General features: G+C 54.3%; 6 protein-coding genes across 8 annotated transcripts in view; 5 read left to right on the plus strand and 1 right to left on the minus strand.

Moving 5' to 3' along the window:
• UBAP2 (ubiquitin associated protein 2) overlaps positions 1-22,259 on the minus strand; it is a 181,886-nt gene that overhangs the window by 42,646 nt on the left and 116,981 nt on the right. The gene's annotated exons all lie outside the window — the stretch shown is intronic.
• LOC136002187 (interferon-like) lies at positions 950-1,522 on the plus strand. The gene has a single exon (XM_065657025.1). The coding sequence runs from the start codon at positions 950-952 to the stop codon at positions 1,520-1,522; it is 573 nt and encodes a 190-aa protein (XP_065513097.1).
• On the plus strand, positions 5,615-6,346 carry LOC136001377 (interferon-like). The gene has a single exon (XM_065655646.1). It carries the CDS (start codon positions 5,615-5,617, stop codon positions 6,344-6,346), a length of 732 nt encoding a protein of 243 aa, XP_065511718.1.
• Positions 9,962-10,534, plus strand: LOC136002066 (interferon-like). Its single transcript, XM_065656898.1, has one exon. It carries the CDS (start codon positions 9,962-9,964, stop codon positions 10,532-10,534), a length of 573 nt encoding a protein of 190 aa, XP_065512970.1.
• Positions 14,627-15,358, plus strand: LOC136001378 (interferon-like). Its single transcript, XM_065655647.1, has one exon. It carries the CDS (start codon positions 14,627-14,629, stop codon positions 15,356-15,358), a length of 732 nt encoding a protein of 243 aa, XP_065511719.1.
• On the plus strand, positions 18,929-19,501 carry LOC136002064 (interferon-like). The gene has a single exon (XM_065656897.1). The coding sequence runs from the start codon at positions 18,929-18,931 to the stop codon at positions 19,499-19,501; it is 573 nt and encodes a 190-aa protein (XP_065512969.1).

Genomic DNA, 22,259 nt, shown 5'->3' on the forward strand with positions numbered 1-22,259 from the left:
GAGAGGGAAATAGAGAAAATGCAGCAGTATGAAGGCGTAACAAAACAAAGGAATTTCACCACGCAAACAGTAAAAATTGGAAAAACTGAACTTTTTGCAGAGGACTTCTTCCCCTGTGCAGCAGAAAGGGACCGTGGTCAGGAGAAACTTCCCGACTGGAAAACAGAAAAATCATCCTATATAGAAAACTTCTGGGTGCATTTCTTTCACTGTTCATTAAGCAATAGCTTAGAAAAGAATTCTTATCCCCCATCACAATGAAGTTCAAACTGAGGAAAGGGAAACAAAGACATCACAGAAGCTTCATCAAGAAACACTCGGTGTTCAAGTCCTCAGACCCACGGCCACCTCCTCAAAGGACATCTGGACAGAGAGAGCTCCTGAGATTCCTGACACACATCTCGTAAAACCCCAGAACGAGAAAAGTAATGATGTAATCATACAAACCAAAAAAAAGGACCAAGACACCGAAAGTAAAAAAGCCACAAAAACAATTGGAGTGTTACACAAGGAAAAGAGACTAAGAAAGAAAGGGAAATTCAGTGAAACACAACAGGCACAAGCGCTCACGAGAGGAAAAGGAAAAACCACAAACACATCACCAGCAAGATGGCACCACGTGTCACCACCACCCCAGCGCTTTCGCATCCCCCGCTCAACCACCACTGCAGCCAACCTGCCCCCAGCACACCACCAGCAAAGCACCAACACCGCCCGCCCCACGCACGGACACCCCACCAACGCACTTCCCCAAGACCACCACAGCCACCAGCCACCGCTGGAAACCACAGCCGGAAACTCGCCGCCATCAGAAAGCCAGGAAGGGAAACCGCGGCAACACATAAAGCCAGCGAGCCAGCAGCAGCCCAAGCACAGCGCCCACCCGCACCACCAGCCAGCCTGACCGGGCTCCTGCCCAGCACCACCCAGCAGCACCCACAGCCCCACCATGGCTGCGCCCGACACCCCACGGCCCCGCCTGCCGCACGGCGCCCCGGCGCTCCTGCTCCTCCTCACGGCTCTCGCCACCGCCACCGCCTGCCACCACCTGCGGCCCCGCCACGCCACCTTCCCCTGGGACAGCCTCCAGCTCCTCCAGGCCATGGCTCCCAGCCCCACACAGCCCTGCCACTGCCAGCACGCGCCCTCCTTCCCCGACACCCTCCTCAACGCCCCCCGCTCGCAACAACCCGCCGCCGCCCTCGCCATCCTCCAGCACCTCTTGCAAATCCTCAGCAGCAACAACATCCCCCAGCACTGGCACCACCAGCCACGGGACCACCTCCTCAACAGCCTCCAGCACCACAGCCAGCAGCTCCAGCACTGCCTGACACACAACAGGACGCTCTTCAGAAGGCAAGGGCCCCGCAACCTGCTGCTCACCATCCACAAATACTTTGGGGACATCCAGGACTTCCTCCGCAACCACAGTTACAGCGCCTGCGCCTGGGACCACGTCCGCCTCCAAGCTCACGACTGCTTCCAGCACCTCCACAACCTCACCGGCACCACCCCCAATTAGACCAACGACCCCCAACAACCCGCACGGCCCCACGCACACCAGCCTCGCCACCGCTGGACCACCGCCCCATCCCACCTCCATCCTCACGCCCCCTGACCCACCGCAAGAGCTGCTGCCACAACGGCCCTGCACCCCCAGCCTCCACCCACCGCCCCCCTATTTATACACCTCCCTCTATTTATTTGGACAATGCTTTCTCTCTATTTATTCAACACTAAATAAAGACCTGCTGCAAAAAGCTTGGTGGTGCCTCTCGTCTCAGAAGCACAGCAACAAACCTTTGGGCTGGGGGAAGCCCCCTCCACTCAACACCCAGCCCAACCCCACTCCAAACTGGGCTCTGCACAGCCCCTGCCCACTCCCCTCTTTGGCACCTCCCCAAGGAGGCGCTTTCATAGAGTCGCAGAATGTCCTAAGCTGGAAGGGACCCTCAACGATCATCGAGTCCAACTCCTGTCCCTGCACAGGACAACCCCACAGTTCACACCATGTGTCTGAGGGTGTTGTCCAGTCTCTTCTTGAGCACTGTCAGGCTTGGGGCCATGACATCTCCCCTGGGGAGCCTGTTCCAGTGCTCCACCACCCTCTGGGGGAAGAACCTTTTCCTAACATCCAACCTAACGCCCCCCCCGGCACATCTTCCTGCCATTCCTTCGGGTTCTGCCATTGGTTGCCAGAGACAGGAGATCAGCACCTGCCCCTCTTTATCCCCTTGTGAAGAAACTGTAGACTGCAATGAGGTCTCTTCTGAATCTTCTCCAGGCTGAACAAACCAAGTGACTTTAGCCACTCATCATACGACTTCTCCTCAAAACCCTTCTCCAACTTCGTAGCCTCTTCTGGACACTCTCCAGTAGCTTTATACCTTTCTTGTCCTGTGCTGCCCAGACCTGCACACAGTGCTCCAGGTGAGGCTGCACCAGTGCGGAGCAGAGCGGGACAATCACCTCCCTGCCCGGCTGGCCATGCTGTGCTTCATGCACCCAGGACACGGTTGCCCTCCTGGCTGCCAGGAAACACTGTTGGCTCATGTTCAACTTGCCATCCACCAGAACTCCCTCAGATTTCTCTGCAGAGCTTCTCTCCAGCCTCTCGTGCCACAGTCTGTACGTACAGCCAAAGTTGCCGGGTCCCAGATGCAAAATCCAACACTTGCCATCGCTGAACTTCATGCGGTTGGTGACTGCCCAGTTCTCCAGTTCATCCAGATCCCACTACAGGGCCTCTCTACCCTTGAAAGCATCAACAGCTCCTACCAATTTTGTGTCATCAGCAAACGGACTAAGTAATCCCTCAAGTCCTGAGTCTAAGTCATTTATTACGACACTGAAGAGCGCTGGCCCTAAGATGGATCCCTGGGGAGCCCACTAGTCACTGGTTGCCAGCCCAACATAACCCCAATTTACTAGAACCCTTTGATCCCGGCCCGTCAGCCAATTGCTCACCCACTGCATTGTGTGCTTATCCAGCTGCGGGCTGGACATCTTGTCCAGGAGGATGCTGTGAGAGACAGAAGAAAAGGCTTTACTGAAATCCAAAAAGATCACGTCGACAGGCTTCCCTTGGTCAGCTAGGTGGGTAATCTTGTCGTAGAAAGGAACTAAGTTTGTCAAGCAGGACTTTCAACTCAAGAACCTGTGCGAGCTGGGACCAACGACTGCGTTGTCATTCAGATGTTTTCCAGTAACTCCCAGAACAATCTTCTCCATGATTTTGACGGGAACAGAAACGAGGCTGACAGGCCTGTAGTTGTCAGGGTCAGCCCTTTTGCCATTCTTCTAGATTGGGACAACATTTGCCAGCTTCCAGTCAACTGAGACCTCTCCAGATGCCCAGGAACACTGAAAAATCACAGACACACGTCTCGCTATGACGGCAGCCAGCTCTTTAAGCGCCCTCGGATGAAGCACATCGGGTCCCACAGACTTACAGGGATACGGCTGGAGTAGAAAATCCCATACCACTTCCGGAATGATTGGGAGTTTATTGTTCAAGCTGCCACGGTTCTCAACCCAGGGCTGTGGGGGCCCCCAAGTCCATCTTCGCTGTTGAAGTCCAAGGCGAAGAGAGCAATAAACTAACAAGGGGACCACGCTCATTGAGTAACGGCACAATGTTATTTCTAGTTTGCCTTTTGCCGCTAACATATCTTAAAAAGCCCTTTTTATTGTCCTTACAGTACTGGCCAGCTTCAATTCTAATTGAGCTCTGACCGTGCAAATTTCCTCCCTACGAGGGCGAGCAACATTTCTGTAGTGCTCCCATGACGCCTGACCTTGTTTTCGATGACCATACAGCTTCTTTTTCCACCATATTTCAAGAAGATCTCTGCTCAACCAAGCTGGCTTTGTGCCTCACCTGCTACATCTTCGGCACTTTGGAATTCCCTGCTCATGTGCTTTTAGTAGGTGGTACTTAAAAACTGACCAACACTGATGCACCCCAACACCTTCGGAAGCTTCTTCCCAAGGAATCTTACTCAGTAGCTCTCTGAGCAGCCTCAGTTCTGCTCTCTTCATATCTAGGGTTGAGGTCTTGCTGGCAGTTTTCCTCCCATTAGCCAAGATTTCAAACCTGATTCCTTAGTGGTCGCTGTGGCCAAGAGAGTCACCAGTTGCCACTTTTCCTCACGAGACCCTCTCCGTTACTGAGAATTAAATCTAGGAGGCACCTTTCCCTGTCGGACCCCTTAGTACCCATAACAAGACTTTATCGTCCAGATGCTTTAGGAATCTTCTGGACCTGTTGGTGCCAGCTGTGTGATATGCCCAGTTGACATCTGGCAAGTTGAAGGCCCCATAAGGACAAAGGCAGATGACTCGGAGGCTTCGCTTAGTTCCTTAAAGGACAACTGAGCAGCGTCATCATCCTGCTTGGGTGGCCTATAGCAGACTCTCATGATGACATCAGCTTTATTTGTCTGTCTGTTAATCCTGACCCAGAGGGTCCCAACTTTGCCATCGCCAACTGCCAGCTCCATGCACTCCAGCCCCTCCGTTACGCACAGTGCCACCCCCAGCTCCTACCCCGCCTGTCCCTTCCCAATAGCTGTACCCATCCACCGTAGCACACCACTCACAGGATACATCCCACCACGTTTCCCTGCCCTCAGCTGCTCTCTCCTTGGCGCTGCTTGAAAACCACCTTGTGGCATCAACCGCTCCACGGCAACACGGACAAGCTGCAGCCACGGACCTCCAAGGTCAGCTACCTGCTGCAGTGACAGCACCCAGGGACGTCACATCATCCTGCACATCACAGCGCCCCAAGCACAGCACCCACCAACACAACGCTGCCTGACAAGACCGGGGCTCCCAGCCCGACAACACCACGCACCTTTCCCCTGCTCCAAATCCCTTCATGAAACTCATGGCAGCCTCTCTCAAACCATCACCGCCACAAGATCCTTGGCCCGGGAATGGACACAAATACCACAGTGAATGCAACCCCAAAATATTCTGAAAGATATTTGCAGAAAGGGGAAACATTCTTCCACCTGCAAAGCTGCAGATGCTATAGAGAAAAAGAAAAAGAAAGAAACAAACCAACTCCATTAAAATATTTCTCAATAAGAAATAGAAGGAAAAGGTGCATCAGCTCCTATATACATATACTATCAGGGCATGCCGCAGGAAAAATACATGTTGGTAGGTAGAGAAACTTGAAAATAAAAACCTAAAAAGACAACTCCCAAGACAGACGAAAAGGAAACCCTGAAGTGCATCCCCAGCACGGCTGCCCCAAAAGCCTCTGCCGCACTTTCACATCCCCCACTGAACCACAGCAGCAGCGGAGCCAGGCTCCCCCCGCACCCCGACAGCAGCCCTGGGAAAAAAACAGCTCTTCTTCCCTAGGGCAGGGCCAACCCGCTCACACCTTGACAAGAACAACCAATGCGGTGAGGAGAAAGCAAACAGAAAGCGAAACCGAAAATGGAAATAGGGAAATTCTGCTCAGATGATGAAAGGAAAGCCATGGCGCCACATAAAGCCATGCACACAGCAGCAGCCCAAGCACAGCGCCCACCCGCACCACCAGCCAGCCTGACCGGGCTCCTGCCCAGCACCACCCAGCAGCACCCACAGCCCCACCATGGCTGCGCCCGACACCCCACGGCCCCGCCTGCCGCACGGCGCCCCGGCGCTCCTGCTCCTCCTCACGGCTCTCGCCACCGCCACCGCCTGCCACCACCTGCGGCCCCGCCACGCCACCTTCCCCTGGGACAGCCTCCAGCTCCTCCAGGCCATGGCTCCCAGCCCCACACAGCCCTGCCACCGCCAGCACGCGCCCTCCTTCCCCGACACCCTCCTCAACACCCCCCGCTCGCAACAACCCGCCGCCGCCCTCGCCATCCTCCAGCACCTCTTGCAAATCCTCAGCAGCAACAACATCCCCCAGCACTGGCACCACCAGCCACGGGACCACCTCCTCAACAGCCTCCACCACTTCATCCACCACCTGGAGCACTGCCTGACACACAACAGGACGCTCTTCAGAAGGCAAGGGCCCCGCAACCTGCTGCTCACCATCCGCAAATACTTCGGGGACATCCAGGACTTCCTCCGCACCCACAGTTACAGCGCCTGCGCCTGGGACCACGTCCGCCTCCAAGCTCACGCCTGCTTCCAGCTCATGGACGAACTCATGGGGCAGATGAAGAGCCGAACCGCTCCTGCCCTCCACCAAACCCGCCTGCGCCCAACGCCCATTCCCAGCCAACACCAGCGGCTGCAGACAGAGCAGAGGCCGCAGCAGCCCGGGCTGGGATGGCTCAGCGCCGCTCCCACCGCTCCCAGACAGGAGCCGACGGCGACACGGGCGTGAGCACAGGGGGGTCCAGGCTGCAGCACGGCCGCACACCCACCTCCGCTGGAATGGAAGGAGGAGGAACCTGCTGTGCCGCTCACTCATGGAGAGCCGCCAGGCGATGGGGATACGGCTGGTACTTATCGGCGTTATGGGGCCCGTCTGGACTGCGACCTCCCCTGAGGGAGGGGAAGGTCCCTATGGACACTCTGGGACTCTCACGCCAATGACTATTTATCACAGAGCTCTAACTATTTATTTATTTATTTATTTATTTATTTATTTATTTATTTATTTAGCTGGCCATTGATTTATGTATTGATATTATTCACAGAGATTATTTATTCACTTGTTGGAAATAAAGACTTCTTGCATAAGCAAAAGAAGAAAAGAGATCGTCATCACGCATGCACTTGACAAGCAAAGACAAGGTCTCTGCAGGCTGCCGGGGATGAGCCCCCCTCCTGCACCCTGTCCCACTGACACCTCCTGACCCAGCAAAGGCTCCGGACAGCAGGACACTGCTGGGGACACACCATGGGCCTCCAAGCCCACAGGCATCTCCCGCTGATGCTGGACCCGTGGAGCACACGCTCACCCAGACCACAGGACGCCTGCCCGGCGCGCTCCTCCTCTCCCACCACCCACCCTCTCTCTTCCCAGCCCTCTCCCACTGCCAACACATGAAACCCATCCCCAAAACACCACCCATCACAAACAACCAGTCAGCAATGCCACAGCACGGCTTGGGTGTCCTGCTTTTCTTAAAAACAACACCGGTTTCTCTTCTAGTGAACTTTCCTTTCGGCCAAGTTCTTCTAAACAACTGCACTTTTCGGAATTTGGATGCATGTTTTTGCAGACACTGTTCGCTCTGGAGCTGGTAACGGTAGCAATGATATGCAGAAGAGTCCCAGGTTTAGACTTATTGCTTTGGCAGCCAAGCTTACTGAGAAATTTTGCACGTCCCATAAGTGACACGGGCGTATTTGCAAGGAGGGGCGAACGGAACAGCTGACTAAAATTGACCAACTAAGTATTCCACACCATATACGTCGTACACCCGAGAAAAGTGGGAGATGACGAGGGTCTCGCTCTCTTCGACCACGGCCCGCATCTCAAGAGGACCCTCCCTGTTGTGCCCGCGATTCCAGGCCTGGCTCCGGACCCTGCATCCCTGAATCCAGTCCCGCTTTACTGCAGAGTCCGGCCCAGGCCTTCCGGGTGCCTGCCCTGCAGCCACTGCAGCAACGCCAGCTCCGCCCCTGGCAACGCTGCGCTACCCCGGGAAATTCAAGATTGCGTTTCTATATTTGGTATTATTTTCTCTATTTATTAGTAGCAGTAGTAAAGCATTTTTAACTTCTTCCACCTTGCAAGTCTCTCTCCCTTTTCCTCCTATTCCCTTTCCTCAGCGGGGAGGCTGGGAGGTTAACAGAGAGCATCTGCCACGGTTTATTGTCGCCCTGCAGTAAACGGTGACATTGGGCCAAGCAGGGTGCTATGGACAAGGTGCACCTCAAAGAGGCAAGAAGGGGACACATCAAGGCCTGCGGACGCTTGGACAAGAAACACCAGCCCAGTGCTACCAAACACCCCAAAACACTCCAAAAACACTAAAAAACACAGGAGATGCCCAGGACTGCTCATTGCTCTCCTACAACCACCACGACTGGCCCAGGACACTCCTGCCTGTGCTCGCACAGCGGTGCCCATGGGGACCTGCCTCACTACACAGAGCACGTTGTCCTGGGCCTTCTTCATCCCAACACAGCCTTAGAAAAAAACAAGATGCGTCCACCAAACACCAACACCCAACATGGTCCAAACCAACCAGCACACACCGGCACAGCATTCCCCAGGAGAAAACTACCCACGCGTCACAGCACCAGCTGCTCCTTCGCCCTCCAACCACCACCCCTAAAACATCTGCCGCGGGTGCTTTGCCCTCCCCAGGTAGCCTGAGCAAGACAACACACACGTTCAGCAGCTCTGGGCTCCTCCTAAACACGTCACAGAGCTTGTCCTCCATGCTGGTCACACCATCTTCACCACCACGTCACTGCAAGGACACTGCTTCGTGCAAACACACATGGGGAATTCCCATGAGGCTGCAGAGTAAGAAAACAAGCAGGACCAGATGTATTCAGGTAAACAGCACGACCTCTCCAGATGCAGCTTCCAGGTTGTCCTACAGTCCTCCTGATGTTCCCTCCAACCACAAAGGCCCTGTGATGCCAGGCAGGGGGAGCCGCATTTATTCTGCTTTGTCTGAGGCGGCTGAAGAAAGGAAACCCTCCTCAGATACAAACACAGAGGAGGAGAGGTACTGACGCAAGCTGGAACACAAGGACTTCCAACATGAAAGAATTATGATTGATTATGAAAGATTATATACTATCTCTACCATGAAGGTGAAACAACACCACAAGAGGGATCAGGGAGGTTGAGGCATGTCCATAGCTGGAGATATATCCAAAAGCATCACTGGAAAAGGTAACCAACAAAACAACTGACTTAACCTATCCTCAGCACCATACTGCTCTCAAGATCTCCAAAGCAAAACAGACCATTTCAAAATCAGCAAAACAATGGAAGGACATGATGAATGAACAGTGAGGAAAAAGCAAAAGAAAACTAAACAAAAACAACAAAAAAATGCCAACCCAAACCAAAACAAACAAAGAACAAAAACTACAGAATGAAACAGCAAAGTTCCAATAGAATGAAGGCGTAACATCAGAGAAAGGAATTTCACCACACAAATATTAAAAATAGGAAAATGGTACTGTCATTAGAGGACCTTTTCGTCTGCACAGCTCAAAGAGGTAGCAGCCATGAAAAATTTCTCAAATGGAAAATCACCCTATGTGAAAAACTTCTGGGAGTATCACCTTCACTGTTCTATGAGCAATAGCTTAGAAAAGACTTCCTATGCCCCATCACAAAGAGGTTCAAACTGAAGAAAGTGAAGAAAAGACATCGCAGAAACTTCATCAAGAAACACTCGGTTGTTCAAGTCCTCAGACCCACGGCCGCCTCCTCAAAGGACACCTGGACAGAGAGAGCTCCTGAGATTCCTGACACACATCTCGTAAAACCCCAGAACGAGAAAAGTAATGATGTAATTAAAAGGAAAAAGAAAATGATATAGAAAGCTAAACAGCCACAAAAACAATTGGAGTATTACACAAGGAAAAGAGACTAAGAAAGAAAGGGAAATTCAGTGAAACACAACAGGCACAAGCGCTCACGAGAGGAAAAGGAAAAACCACAAACACATCACCAGCAAGATGGCACCACGTGTCACCACCACCCCAGCGCTTTCGCATCCCCCGCTCAACCACCACTGCAGCCAACCTGCCCCCAGCACACCACCAGCAAAGCACCAACACCGCCCGCCCCACGCACGGACACCCCACCAACGCACTTCCCCAAGACCACCACAGCCACCAGCCACCGCTGGAAACCACAGCCGGAAACTCGCCGCCATCAGAAAGCCAGGAAGGGAAACCGCGGCAACACATAAAGCCAGCGAGCCAGCAGCAGCCCAAGCACAGCGCCCACCCGCACCACCAGCCAGCCTGACCGGGCTCCTGCCCAGCACCACCCAGCAGCACCCACAGCCCCACCATGGCTGCGCCCGACACCCCACGGCCCCGCCTGCCGCACGGCGCCCCGGCGCTCCTGCTCCTCCTCACGGCTCTCGCCACCGCCACCGCCTGCCACCACCTGCGGCCCCGCCACGCCACCTTCCCCTGGGACAGCCTCCAGCTCCTCCAGGCCATGGCTCCCAGCCCCACACAGCCCTGCCACCGCCAGCACGCGCCCTCCTTCCCCGACACCCTCCTCAACGCCCCCCGCTCGCAACAACCCGCCGCCGCCCTCGCCATCCTCCAGCACCTCTTGCAAATCCTCAGCAGCAACAACATCCCCCAGCACTGGCACCACCAGCCACGGGACCACCTCCTCAACAGCCTCCAGCACCACAGCCAGCAGCTCCAGCACTGCCTGACACACAACAGGACGCTCTTCAGAAGGCAAGGGCCCCGCAACCTGCTGCTCACCATCCACAAATACTTTGGGGACATCCAGGACTTCCTCCGCAACCACAGTTACAGCGCCTGCGCCTGGGACCACGTCCGCCTCCAAGCTCACGACTGCTTCCAGCACCTCCACAACCTCACCGGCACCACCCCCAATTAGACCAACGACCCCCAACAACCCGCACGGCCCCACGCGCACCAGCCTCGCCACCGCTGGACCACCGCCCCATCCCACCTCCATCCTCATGCCCTCTGACCCACCGCAAGAGCTGCTGCCACAACGGCCCTGCACCCCCAGCCTCCACCCACCGCCCCCCTATTTATACACCTCCCTCTATTTATTTGGACAATGCTTTCTCTCTATTTATTCAACACTAAATAAAGACCTGCTGCAAAAAGCTTGCCGGTGCCTCTCGTCTCAGAAGCACAGCAACAAACCTTTGGGGTGGGGGAAGCCCCCTCCACTCAACACCCAGCCCAACCCCACTCCAAACTGGGCTCTGCACAGCCCCTGCCCACTCCCCTCTTTGGCACCTCCCCAAGGAGGCGCTTTCATAGAGTCGCAGAATGTCCTAAGCTGGAAGGGACCCTCAACGATCATCGAGTCCAACTCCTGTCCCTGCACAGGACAACCCCACAGTTCACACCATGTGTCTGAGGGTGTTGTCCAGTCTCTTCTTGAGCACTGTCAGGCTTGGGGCCGTGACATCTCCCTGGGGAGCCTGTTCCAGTGCTCCACCACCCTCTGGGGGAAGAACCTTTTCCTAACATCCAACCTAACGCCCCCCCCGGCACATCTTCCTGCCATTCCTTCGGGTTCTGCCATTGGTTGCCAGAGACAGGAGATCAGCACCTGCCCCTCTTTATCCCCTTGTGAAGAAACTGTAGACTGCAATGAGGTCTCTTCTGAATCTTCTCCAGGCTGAACAAACCAAGTGACTTTAGCCACTCATCATACGACTTCTCCTCAAAACCCTTCTCCAACTTCGTAGCCTCTTCTGGACACTCTCCAGTAGCTTTATACCTTTCTTGTCCTGTGCTGCCCAGACCTGCACACAGTGCTCCAGGTGAGGCTGCACCAGTGCGGAGCAGAGCGGGACAATCACCTCCCTGCCCGGCTGGCCATGCTGTGCTTCATGCACCCAGGACACGGTTGCCCTCCTGGCTGCCAGGAAACACTGTTGGCTCATGTTCAACTTGCCATTCACCAGAACTCCCTCAGATTTCTCTGCAGAGCTTCTCTCCAGCCTCTCGTGCCACAGTCTGTACGTACAGCCAAAGTTGCCGGGTCCCAGATGCAAAATCCAACACTTGCCATCGCTGAACTTCATGCGGTTGGTGACTGCCCAGTTCTCCAGTTCATCCAGATCCCACTACAGGGCCTCTCTACCCTTGAAAGCATCAACAGCTCCTACCAATTTTGTGTCATCAGCAAACGGACTAAGTAATCCCTCAAGTCCTGAGTCTAAGTCATTTATTACGACACTGAAGAGCGCTGGCCCTAAGATGGATCCCTGGGGAGCCCACTAGTCACTGGTTGCCAGCCCAACATAACCCCAATTTACTAGAACCCTTTGATCCCGGCCCGTCAGCCAATTGCTCACCCACTGCATTGTGTGCTTATCCAGCTGCGGGCTGGACATCTTGTCCAGGAGGATGCTGTGAGAGACAGAAGAAAAGGCTTTACTGAAATCCAAAAAGATCACGTCGACAGGCTTCCCTTGGTCAGCTAGGTGGGTAATCTTGTCGTAGAAAGGAACTAAGTTTGTCAAGCAGGACTTTCAACTCAAGAACCTGTGCGAGCTGGGACCAACGACTGCGTTGTCATTCAGATGTTTTCCAGTAACTCCCAGAACAATCTTCTCCATGATTTTGCTGGGAACAGAAACGAGGCTGACAGACCTGTAGTTGTCAGGGTCAGCCCTTTTGCCATTCTTCTAGATTGGGACAACATTTGCCAGCTTCCAGTCAACTGAGACCTCTCCAGATGCCCAGGAACACTGAAAAAATCACAGACACACGTCTCGCTATGACGGCAGCCAGCTCTTTAAGCGCCCTCGGATGAAGCACATCGGGTCCCACAGACTTACAGGGATACGGCTGGAGTAGAAAATCCCATACCACTTCCGGAATGATTGGGAGTTTATTGTTCAAGCTGCCACGGTTCTCAACCCAGGGCTGTGGGGGCCCCCAAGTCCATCTTCGCTGTTGAAGTCCAAGGCGAAGAGAGCAATAAACTAACAAGGGGACCACGCTCATTGAGTAACGGCACAATGTTATTTCTAGTTTGCCTTTTGCCGCTAACATATCTTAAAAAGCCCTTTTTATTGTCCTTACAGTACTGGCCAGCTTCAATTCTAATTGAGCTCCGACCGTGCAAATTTCCTCCCTACGAGGGCGAGCAACATTTCTGTAGTGCTCCCATGACGCCTGACCTTGTTTTCGATGACCATACAGCTTCTTTTTCCACCATATTTCAAGAAGATCTCTGCTCAACCAAGCTGGCTTTGTGCCTCACCTGCTACATCTTCGGCACTTTGGAATTCCCTGCTCATGTGCTTTTAGTAGGTGGTACTTAAAAACTGACCAACACTGATGCACCCCAACACCTTCGGAAGCTTCTTCCCAAGGAATCTTACTCAGTAGCTCTCTGAGCAGCCTCAGTTCTGCTCTCCTCATATCTAGGGTTGAGGTCTTGCTGGCAGTTTTCCTCCCATTAGCCAAGATTTCAAACCTGATTCCTTAGTGGTCGCTGTGGCCAAGAGAGTCACCAGTTGCCACTTTTCCTCACGAGACCCTCTCCGTTACTGAGAATTAAATCTAGGAGGCACCTTTCCCTGTCGGACCCCTTAGTACCCATAACAAGACTTTATCGTCCAGATGCTTTAGGAATCTTCTGGACCTGTTGGTGCCAGCTGTGTGATATGCCCAGTTGACATCTGGCAAGTTGAAGGCCCCATAAGGACAAAGGCAGATGACTCGGAGGCTTCGCTTAGTTCCTTAAAGGACAACTGAGCAGCGTCATCATCCTGCTTGGGTGGCCTATAGCAGACTCTCATGATGACATCAGCTTTATTTGTCTGTCTGTTAATCCTGACCCAGAGGGTCCCAACTTTGCCATCGCCAACTGCCAGCTCCATGCACTCCAGCCCCTCTGTTACACACAGTGCCACCCCCAGCTCCTACCCCGCCTGTCCCTTCCCAATAGCTGTACCCGTCCACCGTGGCACACCACTCACAGGATACATCCCACCACGTTTCCCTGCCCTCAGCTGCTCTCTCCTTGGCGCTGCTTGAAAACCACCTTGTGGCATCAACTGCTCCACGGCAACACGGACAAGCTGCAGCCACGGTCCTCCAAGGTCAGCTACCTGCTGCAGTGACAGCACCCAGGGACGTCACATCATCCTGCACATCACAGCGCCCCAAGCACAGCACCCACCAACACAACGCTGCCTGACAAGACCGGGGCTCCCAGCCCGACAACACCACGCACCTTTCCCCTGCTCCAAATCCCTTCATGAAACTCATGGCAGCCTCTCTCAAACCATCACCGCCACAAGATCCTTGGCCCGGGAATGGACACAAATACCACAGTGAATGCAACCCCAAAATATTCTGAAAGATATTTGCAGAAAGGGGAAACATTCTTCCACCTGCAAAGCTGCAGATGCTATAGAGAAAAAGAAAAAGAAAGAAACAAACCAACTCCATTAAAATATTTCTCAATAAGAAATAGAAGGAAAAGGTGCATCAGCTCCTATATACATATACTATCAGGGCATGCCGCAGGAAAAATACATGTTGGTAGGTAGAGAAACTTGAAAATAAAAACCTAAAAAGACAACTCCCAAGACAGACGAAAAGGAAACCCTGAAGTGCATCCCCAGCACGGCTGCCCCAAAAGCCTCTGCCGCACTTTCACATCCCCCGCTGAACCACAGCAGCAGCGGAGCCAGGCTCCCCCCGCACCCCGACAGCAGCCCTGGGAAAAAAACAGCTCTTCTTCCCTAGGGCAGGGCCAACCCGCTCACACCTTGACAAGAACAACCAATGCGGTGAGGAGAAAGCAAACAGAAAGCGAAACCGAAAATGGAAATAGGGAAATTCTGCTCAGATGATGAAAGGAAAGCCATGGCGCCACATAAAGCCATGCACACAGCAGCAGCCCAAGCACAGCGCCCACCCGCACCACCAGCCAGCCTGACCGGGCTCCTGCCCAGCACCACCCAGCAGCACCCACAGCCCCACCATGGCTGCGCCCGACACCCCACGGCCCCGCCTGCCGCACGGCGCCCCGGCGCTCCTGCTCCTCCTCACGGCTCTCGCCACCGCCACCGCCTGCCACCACCTGCGGCCCCGCCACGCCACCTTCCCCTGGGACAGCCTCCAGCTCCTCCAGGCCATGGCTCCCAGCCCCACACAGCCCTGCCACCGCCAGCACGCGCCCTCCTTCCCCGACACCCTCCTCAACGCCCCCCGCTCGCAACAACCCGCCGCCGCCCTCGCCATCCTCCAGCACCTCTTGCAAATCCTCAGCAGCAACAACATCCCCCAGCACTGGCACCACCAGCCACGGGACCACCTCCTCAACAGCCTCCACCACTTCATCCACCACCTGGAGCACTGCCTGACACACAACAGGACGCTCTTCAGAAGGCACGGGCCCCGCAACCTGCTGCTCACCATCCGCAAATACTTCGGGGACATCCAGGACTTCCTCCGCACCCACAGTTACAGCGCCTGCGCCTGGGACCACGTCCGCCTCCAAGCTCACGCCTGCTTCCAGCTCATGGACGAACTCATGGGGCAGATGAAGAGCCGAACCGCTCCTGCCCTCCACCAAACCCGCCTGCGCCCAACGCCCATTCCCAGCCAACACCAGCGGCTGCAGACGGAGCAGAGGCCGCAGCAGCCCGGGCTGGGATGGCTCAGCGCCGCTCCCACCGCTCCCAGACAGGAGCCGACGGCGACACGGGCGTGAGCACAGGGGGGTCCAGGCTGCAGCACGGCCGCACACCCACCTCCGCTGGAATGGAAGGAGGAGGAACCTGCTGTGCCGCTCACTCACGGAGAGCCGCCAGGCGATGGGGATACGGCTGGTACTTATCACCCACGGCGTTATGGGGCCCGTCTGGACTGCGACCTCCCCTGAGGGAGGGGAAGGTCCCTATGGACACTCTGGGACTCTCACGCCAATGACTATTTATCACAGAGCTCTAACTATTTATTTATTTATTTATTTATTTAGCTGGCCATTGATTTATGTATCGATATTATTCACAGAGATTATTTATTCCCTTGTTGGAAATAAAGACTTTTTGCATAAGCAAAAGAAGAAAAGAGATCGTCATCACGCATGTACTTGACAAGCAAAGACAAGGTCTCTGCAGGCTGCTGGGGATGAGCCCCCCTCCTGCACCCTGTCCCACTGACGCCTCCTGACCCAGCAAAGGCTCTGGACAGCAGGACACTGCTGGGGACACACCATGCGCCTCCAAGCCCACAGGCATCTCCCGCTGATGCTGGACCCGTGGAGCACACGCTCACCCAGACCACAGGACGCCTGCCCGGCGCGCTCCTCCTCTCCCACCACCCACCCTCTCTCTTCCCAGCCCTCTCCCACTGCCAACACATGAAACCCATCCCCAAAACACCACCCATCACAAACAACCAGTCAGCAATGCCACAGCACGGCTTGGGTGTCCTGCTTTTCTTAAAAACAACACCGGTTTCTCTTCTAGTGAACTTTCCTTTCGGCCAAGTTCTTCTAAACAACTGCACTTTTCGGAATTTGGATGCAAGTTTTTGCAGACACTGTTCGCTCTGGAGCTGGTAACGGTAGCAATGATATGCAGAAGAGTCCCAGGTTTAGACTTATTGCTTTGGCAGCCAAGCTTACTGAGAAATTTTGCACGTCCCATAAGTGACACGGGCGTATTTGCAAGGAGGGGCGAACGGAACAGCTGACTAAAATTGACCAACTAAGTATTCCACACCATATACGTCGTACACCCGAGAAAAGTGGGAGATGACGAGGGTCTCGCTCTCTTCGACCACGGCCCGCATCTCAAGAGGACCCTCCCTGTTGTGCCCGCGATCCCAGGCCTGGCTCCGGACCCTGCATCCCTGAATCCAGTCCCGCTTTACTGCAGAGTCCGGCCCAGGCCTTCCGGGTGCCTGCCCTGCAGCCGCTGCAGCAATGCCAGCTCCGCCCCTGGCAACGCTGTGCTACCCCGGGAAATTCAAGATTGCGTTTCTATATTTGGTATTATTTTCTCTATTTATTAGTAGCAGTAGTAAAGCATTTTTAACTTCTTCCACCTTGCAAGTCTCTCTCCCTTTTCCTCCTATTCCCTTTCCTCAGCGGGGAGGCTGGGAGGTTAACAGAGAGCATCTGCCACGGTTTATTGTCGCCCTGCAGTAAACGGTGACATTGGGCCAAGCAGGGTGCTATGGACAAGGTGCACCTCAAAGAGGCAAGAAGGGGACACATCAAGGCCTGCGGACGCTTGGACAAGAAACACCAGCCCAGTGCTACCAAACACCCCAAAACACTCCAAAAACACTAAAAAACACAGGAGATGCCCAGGACTGCTCATTGCTCTCCTACAACCACCACGACTGGCCCAGGACACTCCTGCCTGTGCTCGCACAGCGGTGCCCATGGGGACCTGCCTCACTACACAGAGTTGTCCTGGGCCTTCTTCATCCCAACACAGCCTTAGAAAAAAACAAGATGCGTCCACCAAACGCCAACACCCAACATGGTCCAAACCAACCAGCACACACCGGCACAGCATTCCCCGGGAGAAAACTACCCACGCGTCACCAGCACCAGCTGCTCCTTCGCCCTCCAACCACCACCCCTAAAACATCTGCCGCGGGTGCTTTGCCCTCCCCAGGTAGCCTGAGCAAGACAACACACACGTTCAGCAGCTCTGGGCTCCTCCTAAACACGTCACAGAGCTTGTCCTCCATGCTGGTCACACCATCTTCACCACCACATCACTGCAAGGACACTGCTCCGTGCAAACACACATGGGGAATTCCCATGAGGCTGCAGAGTAAGAAAACAAGCAGGACCAGATGTATTCAGGTAAACAGCACGACCTCTCCAGATGCAGCTTCCAGGTTGTCTTACAGTCCTCCTGATGTTCCCTCCAACCACAAAGGCCCTGTGATGCCAGGCAGGGGGAGCCGCATTTATTCTGCTTTGTCTGAGGCGGCTGAAGAAACGAAACCCTCCTCAAATACAAACACAGAGGAGGAGAGGTACTGACGCAAGCTGGAACACAGGGACATGCAGCACGAAAGAATAAACACAGTATGAATGTCTTTACCATGAAGGTGATACAACACCACAAGAGGGATCAGGGAGGTTGTGTGATGTTCATTGCTGGAGATATATCCAAAAGCATCGCTGGACAAGGCCATGAGCAACCTCCTCTGACACCACCTGTCCTCAGCACCACATTGGTTTGGGGATCTCCAAACCAAAATAGACCATGGAAAAATATAGCGAAAACAATGGAAAGACATGAGGCATGAACAGTAATTAAGTAACGACCAAACCAGACCCCACCAAACAACAGAAAAAGAACTGAGAGGGAAATAGAGAAAATGCAGTAGTATGAAGGCGTAGCAAAACAAAGGAATTTCACCACGCAAACAGTAAAAATTGGAAAAACTGAACTTTTTGCAGAGGACTTCTTCCCCTGTGCAGCAGAAAGGGACCGTGGTCAGGAGAAACTTCCCGACTGGAAAACAGAAAAATCATCCTATATAGAAAACTTCTGGGTGCATTTCTTTCACTGTTCATTAAGCAATAGCTTAGAAAAGAATTCTTATCCCCCATCACAATGAAGTTCAAACTGAGGAAAGGGAAACAAAGACATCACAGAAGCTTCATTAAGAAACACTCAGTGTTTAAGTCCTCAGACCCACGGCCACCTCCTCAAAGGACATCTGGACAGAGAGAGCTCCTGAGATTCCTGACACACATCTCGTAAAACCCCAGAACGAGAAAAGTAATGATGTAATCATACAAACCAAAAAAAAGGACCAAGACACCGAAAGTAAAAAAGCCACAAAAACAATTGGAGTGTTACACAAGGAAAAGAGACTAAGAAGGAAAGGGAAATTCAGTGAAACACAACAGGCACAAGCGCTCACGAGAGGAAAAGGAAAAACCACAAACACATCACCAGCAAGATGGCACCACGTGTCACCACCACCCCAGCGCTTTCGCATCCCCCGCTCAACCACCACTGCAGCCAACCTGCCCCCAGCACACCACCAGCAAAGCACCAACACCGCCCGCCCCACGCACGGACACCCCACCAACGCACTTCCCCAAGACCACCACAGCCACCAGCCACCGCTGGAAACCACAGCCGGAAACTCGCCGCCATCAGAAAGCCAGGAAGGGAAACCGCGGCAACACATAAAGCCAGCGAGCCAGCAGCAGCCCAAGCACAGCGCCCACCCGCACCACCAGCCAGCCTGACCGGGCTCCTGCCCAGCACCACCCAGCAGCACCCACAGCCCCACCATGGCTGCGCCCGACACCCCACGGCCCCGCCTGCCGCACGGCGCCCCGGCGCTCCTGCTCCTCCTCACGGCTCTCGCCACCGCCACCGCCTGCCACCACCTGCGGCCCCGCCACGCCACCTTCCCCTGGGACAGCCTCCAGCTCCTCCAGGCCATGGCTCCCAGCCCCACACAGCCCTGCCACCGCCAGCACGCGCCCTCCTTCCCCGACACCCTCCTCAACGCCCCCCGCTCGCAACAACCCGCCGCCGCCCTCGCCATCCTCCAGCACCTCTTGCAAATCCTCAGCAGCAACAACATCCCCCAGCACTGGCACCACCAGCCACGGGACCACCTCCTCAACAGCCTCCAGCACCACAGCCAGCAGCTCCAGCACTGCCTGACACACAACAGGACGCTCTTCAGAAGGCAAGGGCCCCGCAACCTGCTGCTCACCATCCACAAATACTTTGGGGACATCCAGGACTTCCTCCGCAACCACAGTTACAGCGCCTGCGCCTGGGACCACGTCCGCCTCCAAGCTCACGACTGCTTCCAGCACCTCCACAACCTCACCGGCACCACCCCCAATTAGACCAACGACCCCCAACAACCCGCACGGCCCCACGCGCACCAGCCTCGCCACCGCTGGACCACCGCCCCATCCCACCTCCATCCTCACGCCCTCTGACCCACCGCAAGAGCTGCTGCCACAACGGCCCTGTACCCCCAGCCTCCACCCACCGCCCCCCTATTTATACACCTCCCTCTATTTATTTGGACAATGCTTTCTCTCTATTTATTCAACACTAAATAAAGACCTGCTGCAAAAAGCTTGGTGGTGCCTCTCATCTCAGAAGCACAGCAACAAACCTTTGGGCTGGGGGAAGCCCCCTCCACTCAACGCCCAGCCCAACCCCACTCCAAACTGGGCTCTGCACAGCCCCTGCCCACTCCCCTCTTTGGCACCTCCCCAAGGAGGCGCTTTCATAGAGTCGCAGAATGTCCTAAGCTGGAAGGGACCCTCAACGATCATCGAGTCCAACTCCTGTCCCTGCACAGGACAACCCCACAGTTCACACCATGTGTCTGAGGGTGTTGTCCAGTCTCTTCTTGAGCACTGTCAGGCTTGGGGCCGTGACATCTCCCTGGGGAGCCTGTTCCAGTGCTCCACCACCCTCTGGGGGAAGAACCTTTTCCTAACATCCAACCTAACGCCCCCCCCGGCACATCTTCCTGCCATTCCTTCGGGTTCTGCCATTGGTTGCCAGAGACAGGAGATCAGCACCTGCCCCTCTTTATCCCCTTGTGAAGAAACTGTAGACTGCAATGAGGTCTCTTCTGAATCTTCTCCAGGCTGAACAAACCAAGTGACTTTAGCCACTCATCATACGACTTCTCCTCAAAACCCTTCTCCAACTTCGTAGCCTCTTCTGGACACTCTCCAGTAGCTTTATACCTTTCTTGTCCTGTGCTGCCCAGACCTGCACACAGTGCTCCAGGTGAGGCTGCACCAGTGCGGAGCAGAGCGGGACAATCACCTCCCTGCCCGGCTGGCCATGCTGTGCTTCATGCACCCAGGACACGGTTGCCCTCCTGGCTGCCAGGAAACACTGTTGGCTCATGTTCAACTTGCCATCCACCAGAACTCCCTCAGATTTCTCTGCAGAGCTTCTCTCCAGCCTCTCGTGCCACAGTCTGTACGTACAGCCAAAGTTGCCGGGTCCCAGATGCAAAATCCAACACTTGCCATCGCTGAACTTCATGCGGTTGGTGACTGCCCAGTTCTCCAGTTCATCCAGATCCCACTACAGGGCCTCTCTACCCTTGAAAGCATCAACAGCTCCTACCAATTTTGTGTCGTCAGCAAACAGACTAAGTAATCCCTCAAGTCCTGAGTCTAAGTCATTTATTACGACACTGAAGAGCGCTGGCCCTAAGATGGATCCCTGGGGAGCCCACTAGTCACTGGTTGCCAGCCCAACATAACCCCAATTTACTAGAACCCTTTGATCCCGGCCCGTCAGCCAATTGCTCACCCACTGCATTGTGTGCTTATCCAGCTGCGGGCTGGACATCTTGTCCAGGAGGATGCTGTGAGAGACAGAAGAAAAGGCTTTACTGAAATCCAAAAAGATCACGTCGACAGGCTTCCCTTGGTCAGCTAGGTGGGTAATCTTGTCGTAGAAAGGAACTAAGTTTGTCAAGCAGGACTTTCAACTCAAGAACCTGTGCGAGCTGGGACCAACGACTGCGTTGTCATTCAGATGTTTTCCAGTAACTCCCAGAACAATCTTCTCCATGATTTTGCCGGGAACAGAAACGAGGCTGACAGGCCTGTAGTTGTCAGGGTCAGCCCTTTTGCCATTCTTCTAGATTGGGACAACATTTGCCAGCTTCCAGTCAACTGAGACCTCTCCAGATGCCCAGGAACACTGAAAAATCACAGACACACGTCTCGCTATGACGGCAGCCAGCTCTTTAAGCGCCCTCGGATGAAGCACATCGGGTCCCACAGACTTACAGGGATACGGCTGGAGTAGAAAATCCCATACCACTTCCGGAATGATTGGGAGTTTATTGTTCAAGCTGCCACGGTTCTCAACCCAGGGCTGTGGGGGCCCCCAAGTCCATCTTCGCTGTTGAAGTCCAAGGCGAAGAGAGCAATAAACTAACAAGGGGACCACGCTCATTGAGTAACGGCACAATGTTATTTCTAGTTTGCCTTTTGCCGCTAACATATCTTAAAAAGCCCTTTTTATTGTCCTTACAGTACTGGCCAGCTTCAATTCTAATTGAGCTCTGACCGTGCAAATTTCCTCCCTACGAGGGCGAGCAACATTTCTGTAGTGCTCCCATGACGCCTGACCTTGTTTTCGATGACCATACAGCTTCTTTTTCCACCATATTTCAAGAAGATCTCTGCTCAACCAAGCTGGCTTTGTGCCTCACCTGCTACATCTTCGGCACTTTGGAATTCCCTGCTCATGTGCTTTTAGTAGGTGGTACTTAAAAACTGACCAACACTGATGCACCCCAACACCTTCGGAAGCTTCTTCCCAAGGAATCTTACTCAGTAGCTCTCTGAGCAGCCTCAGTTCTGCTCTCCTCATATCTAGGGTTGAGGTCTTGCTGGCAGTTTTCCTCCCATTAGCCAAGATTTCAAACCTGATTCCTTAGTGGTCGCTGTGGCCAAGAGAGTCACCAGTTGCCACTTTTCCTCACGAGACCCTCTCCGTTACTGAGAATTAAATCTAGGAGGCACCTTTCCCTGTCGGACCCCTTAGTACCCATAACAAGACTTTATCGTCCAGATGCTTTAGGAATCTTCTGGACCTGTTCGTGCCAGCTGT

Source organism: Caloenas nicobarica, chromosome Z (assembly GCF_036013445.1).
Source record: "Caloenas nicobarica isolate bCalNic1 chromosome Z, bCalNic1.hap1, whole genome shotgun sequence".
Taxonomy (NCBI): Eukaryota; Metazoa; Chordata; class Aves; order Columbiformes; family Columbidae; genus Caloenas; species Caloenas nicobarica.

Excerpts from the sequence above, each read along its gene's own strand:
- LOC136002187 (XM_065657025.1), top strand. The coding sequence starts at position 950 with ATGGCTGCGCCCGACACCCCACGGCCCCGCCTGCCGCACGGCGCCCCG.
- LOC136001377 (XM_065655646.1), top strand. The coding sequence starts at position 5,615 with ATGGCTGCGCCCGACACCCCACGGCCCCGCCTGCCGCACGGCGCCCCG.
- LOC136002066 (XM_065656898.1), top strand. The coding sequence starts at position 9,962 with ATGGCTGCGCCCGACACCCCACGGCCCCGCCTGCCGCACGGCGCCCCG.
- LOC136001378 (XM_065655647.1), top strand. The coding sequence starts at position 14,627 with ATGGCTGCGCCCGACACCCCACGGCCCCGCCTGCCGCACGGCGCCCCG.
- LOC136002064 (XM_065656897.1), top strand. The coding sequence starts at position 18,929 with ATGGCTGCGCCCGACACCCCACGGCCCCGCCTGCCGCACGGCGCCCCG.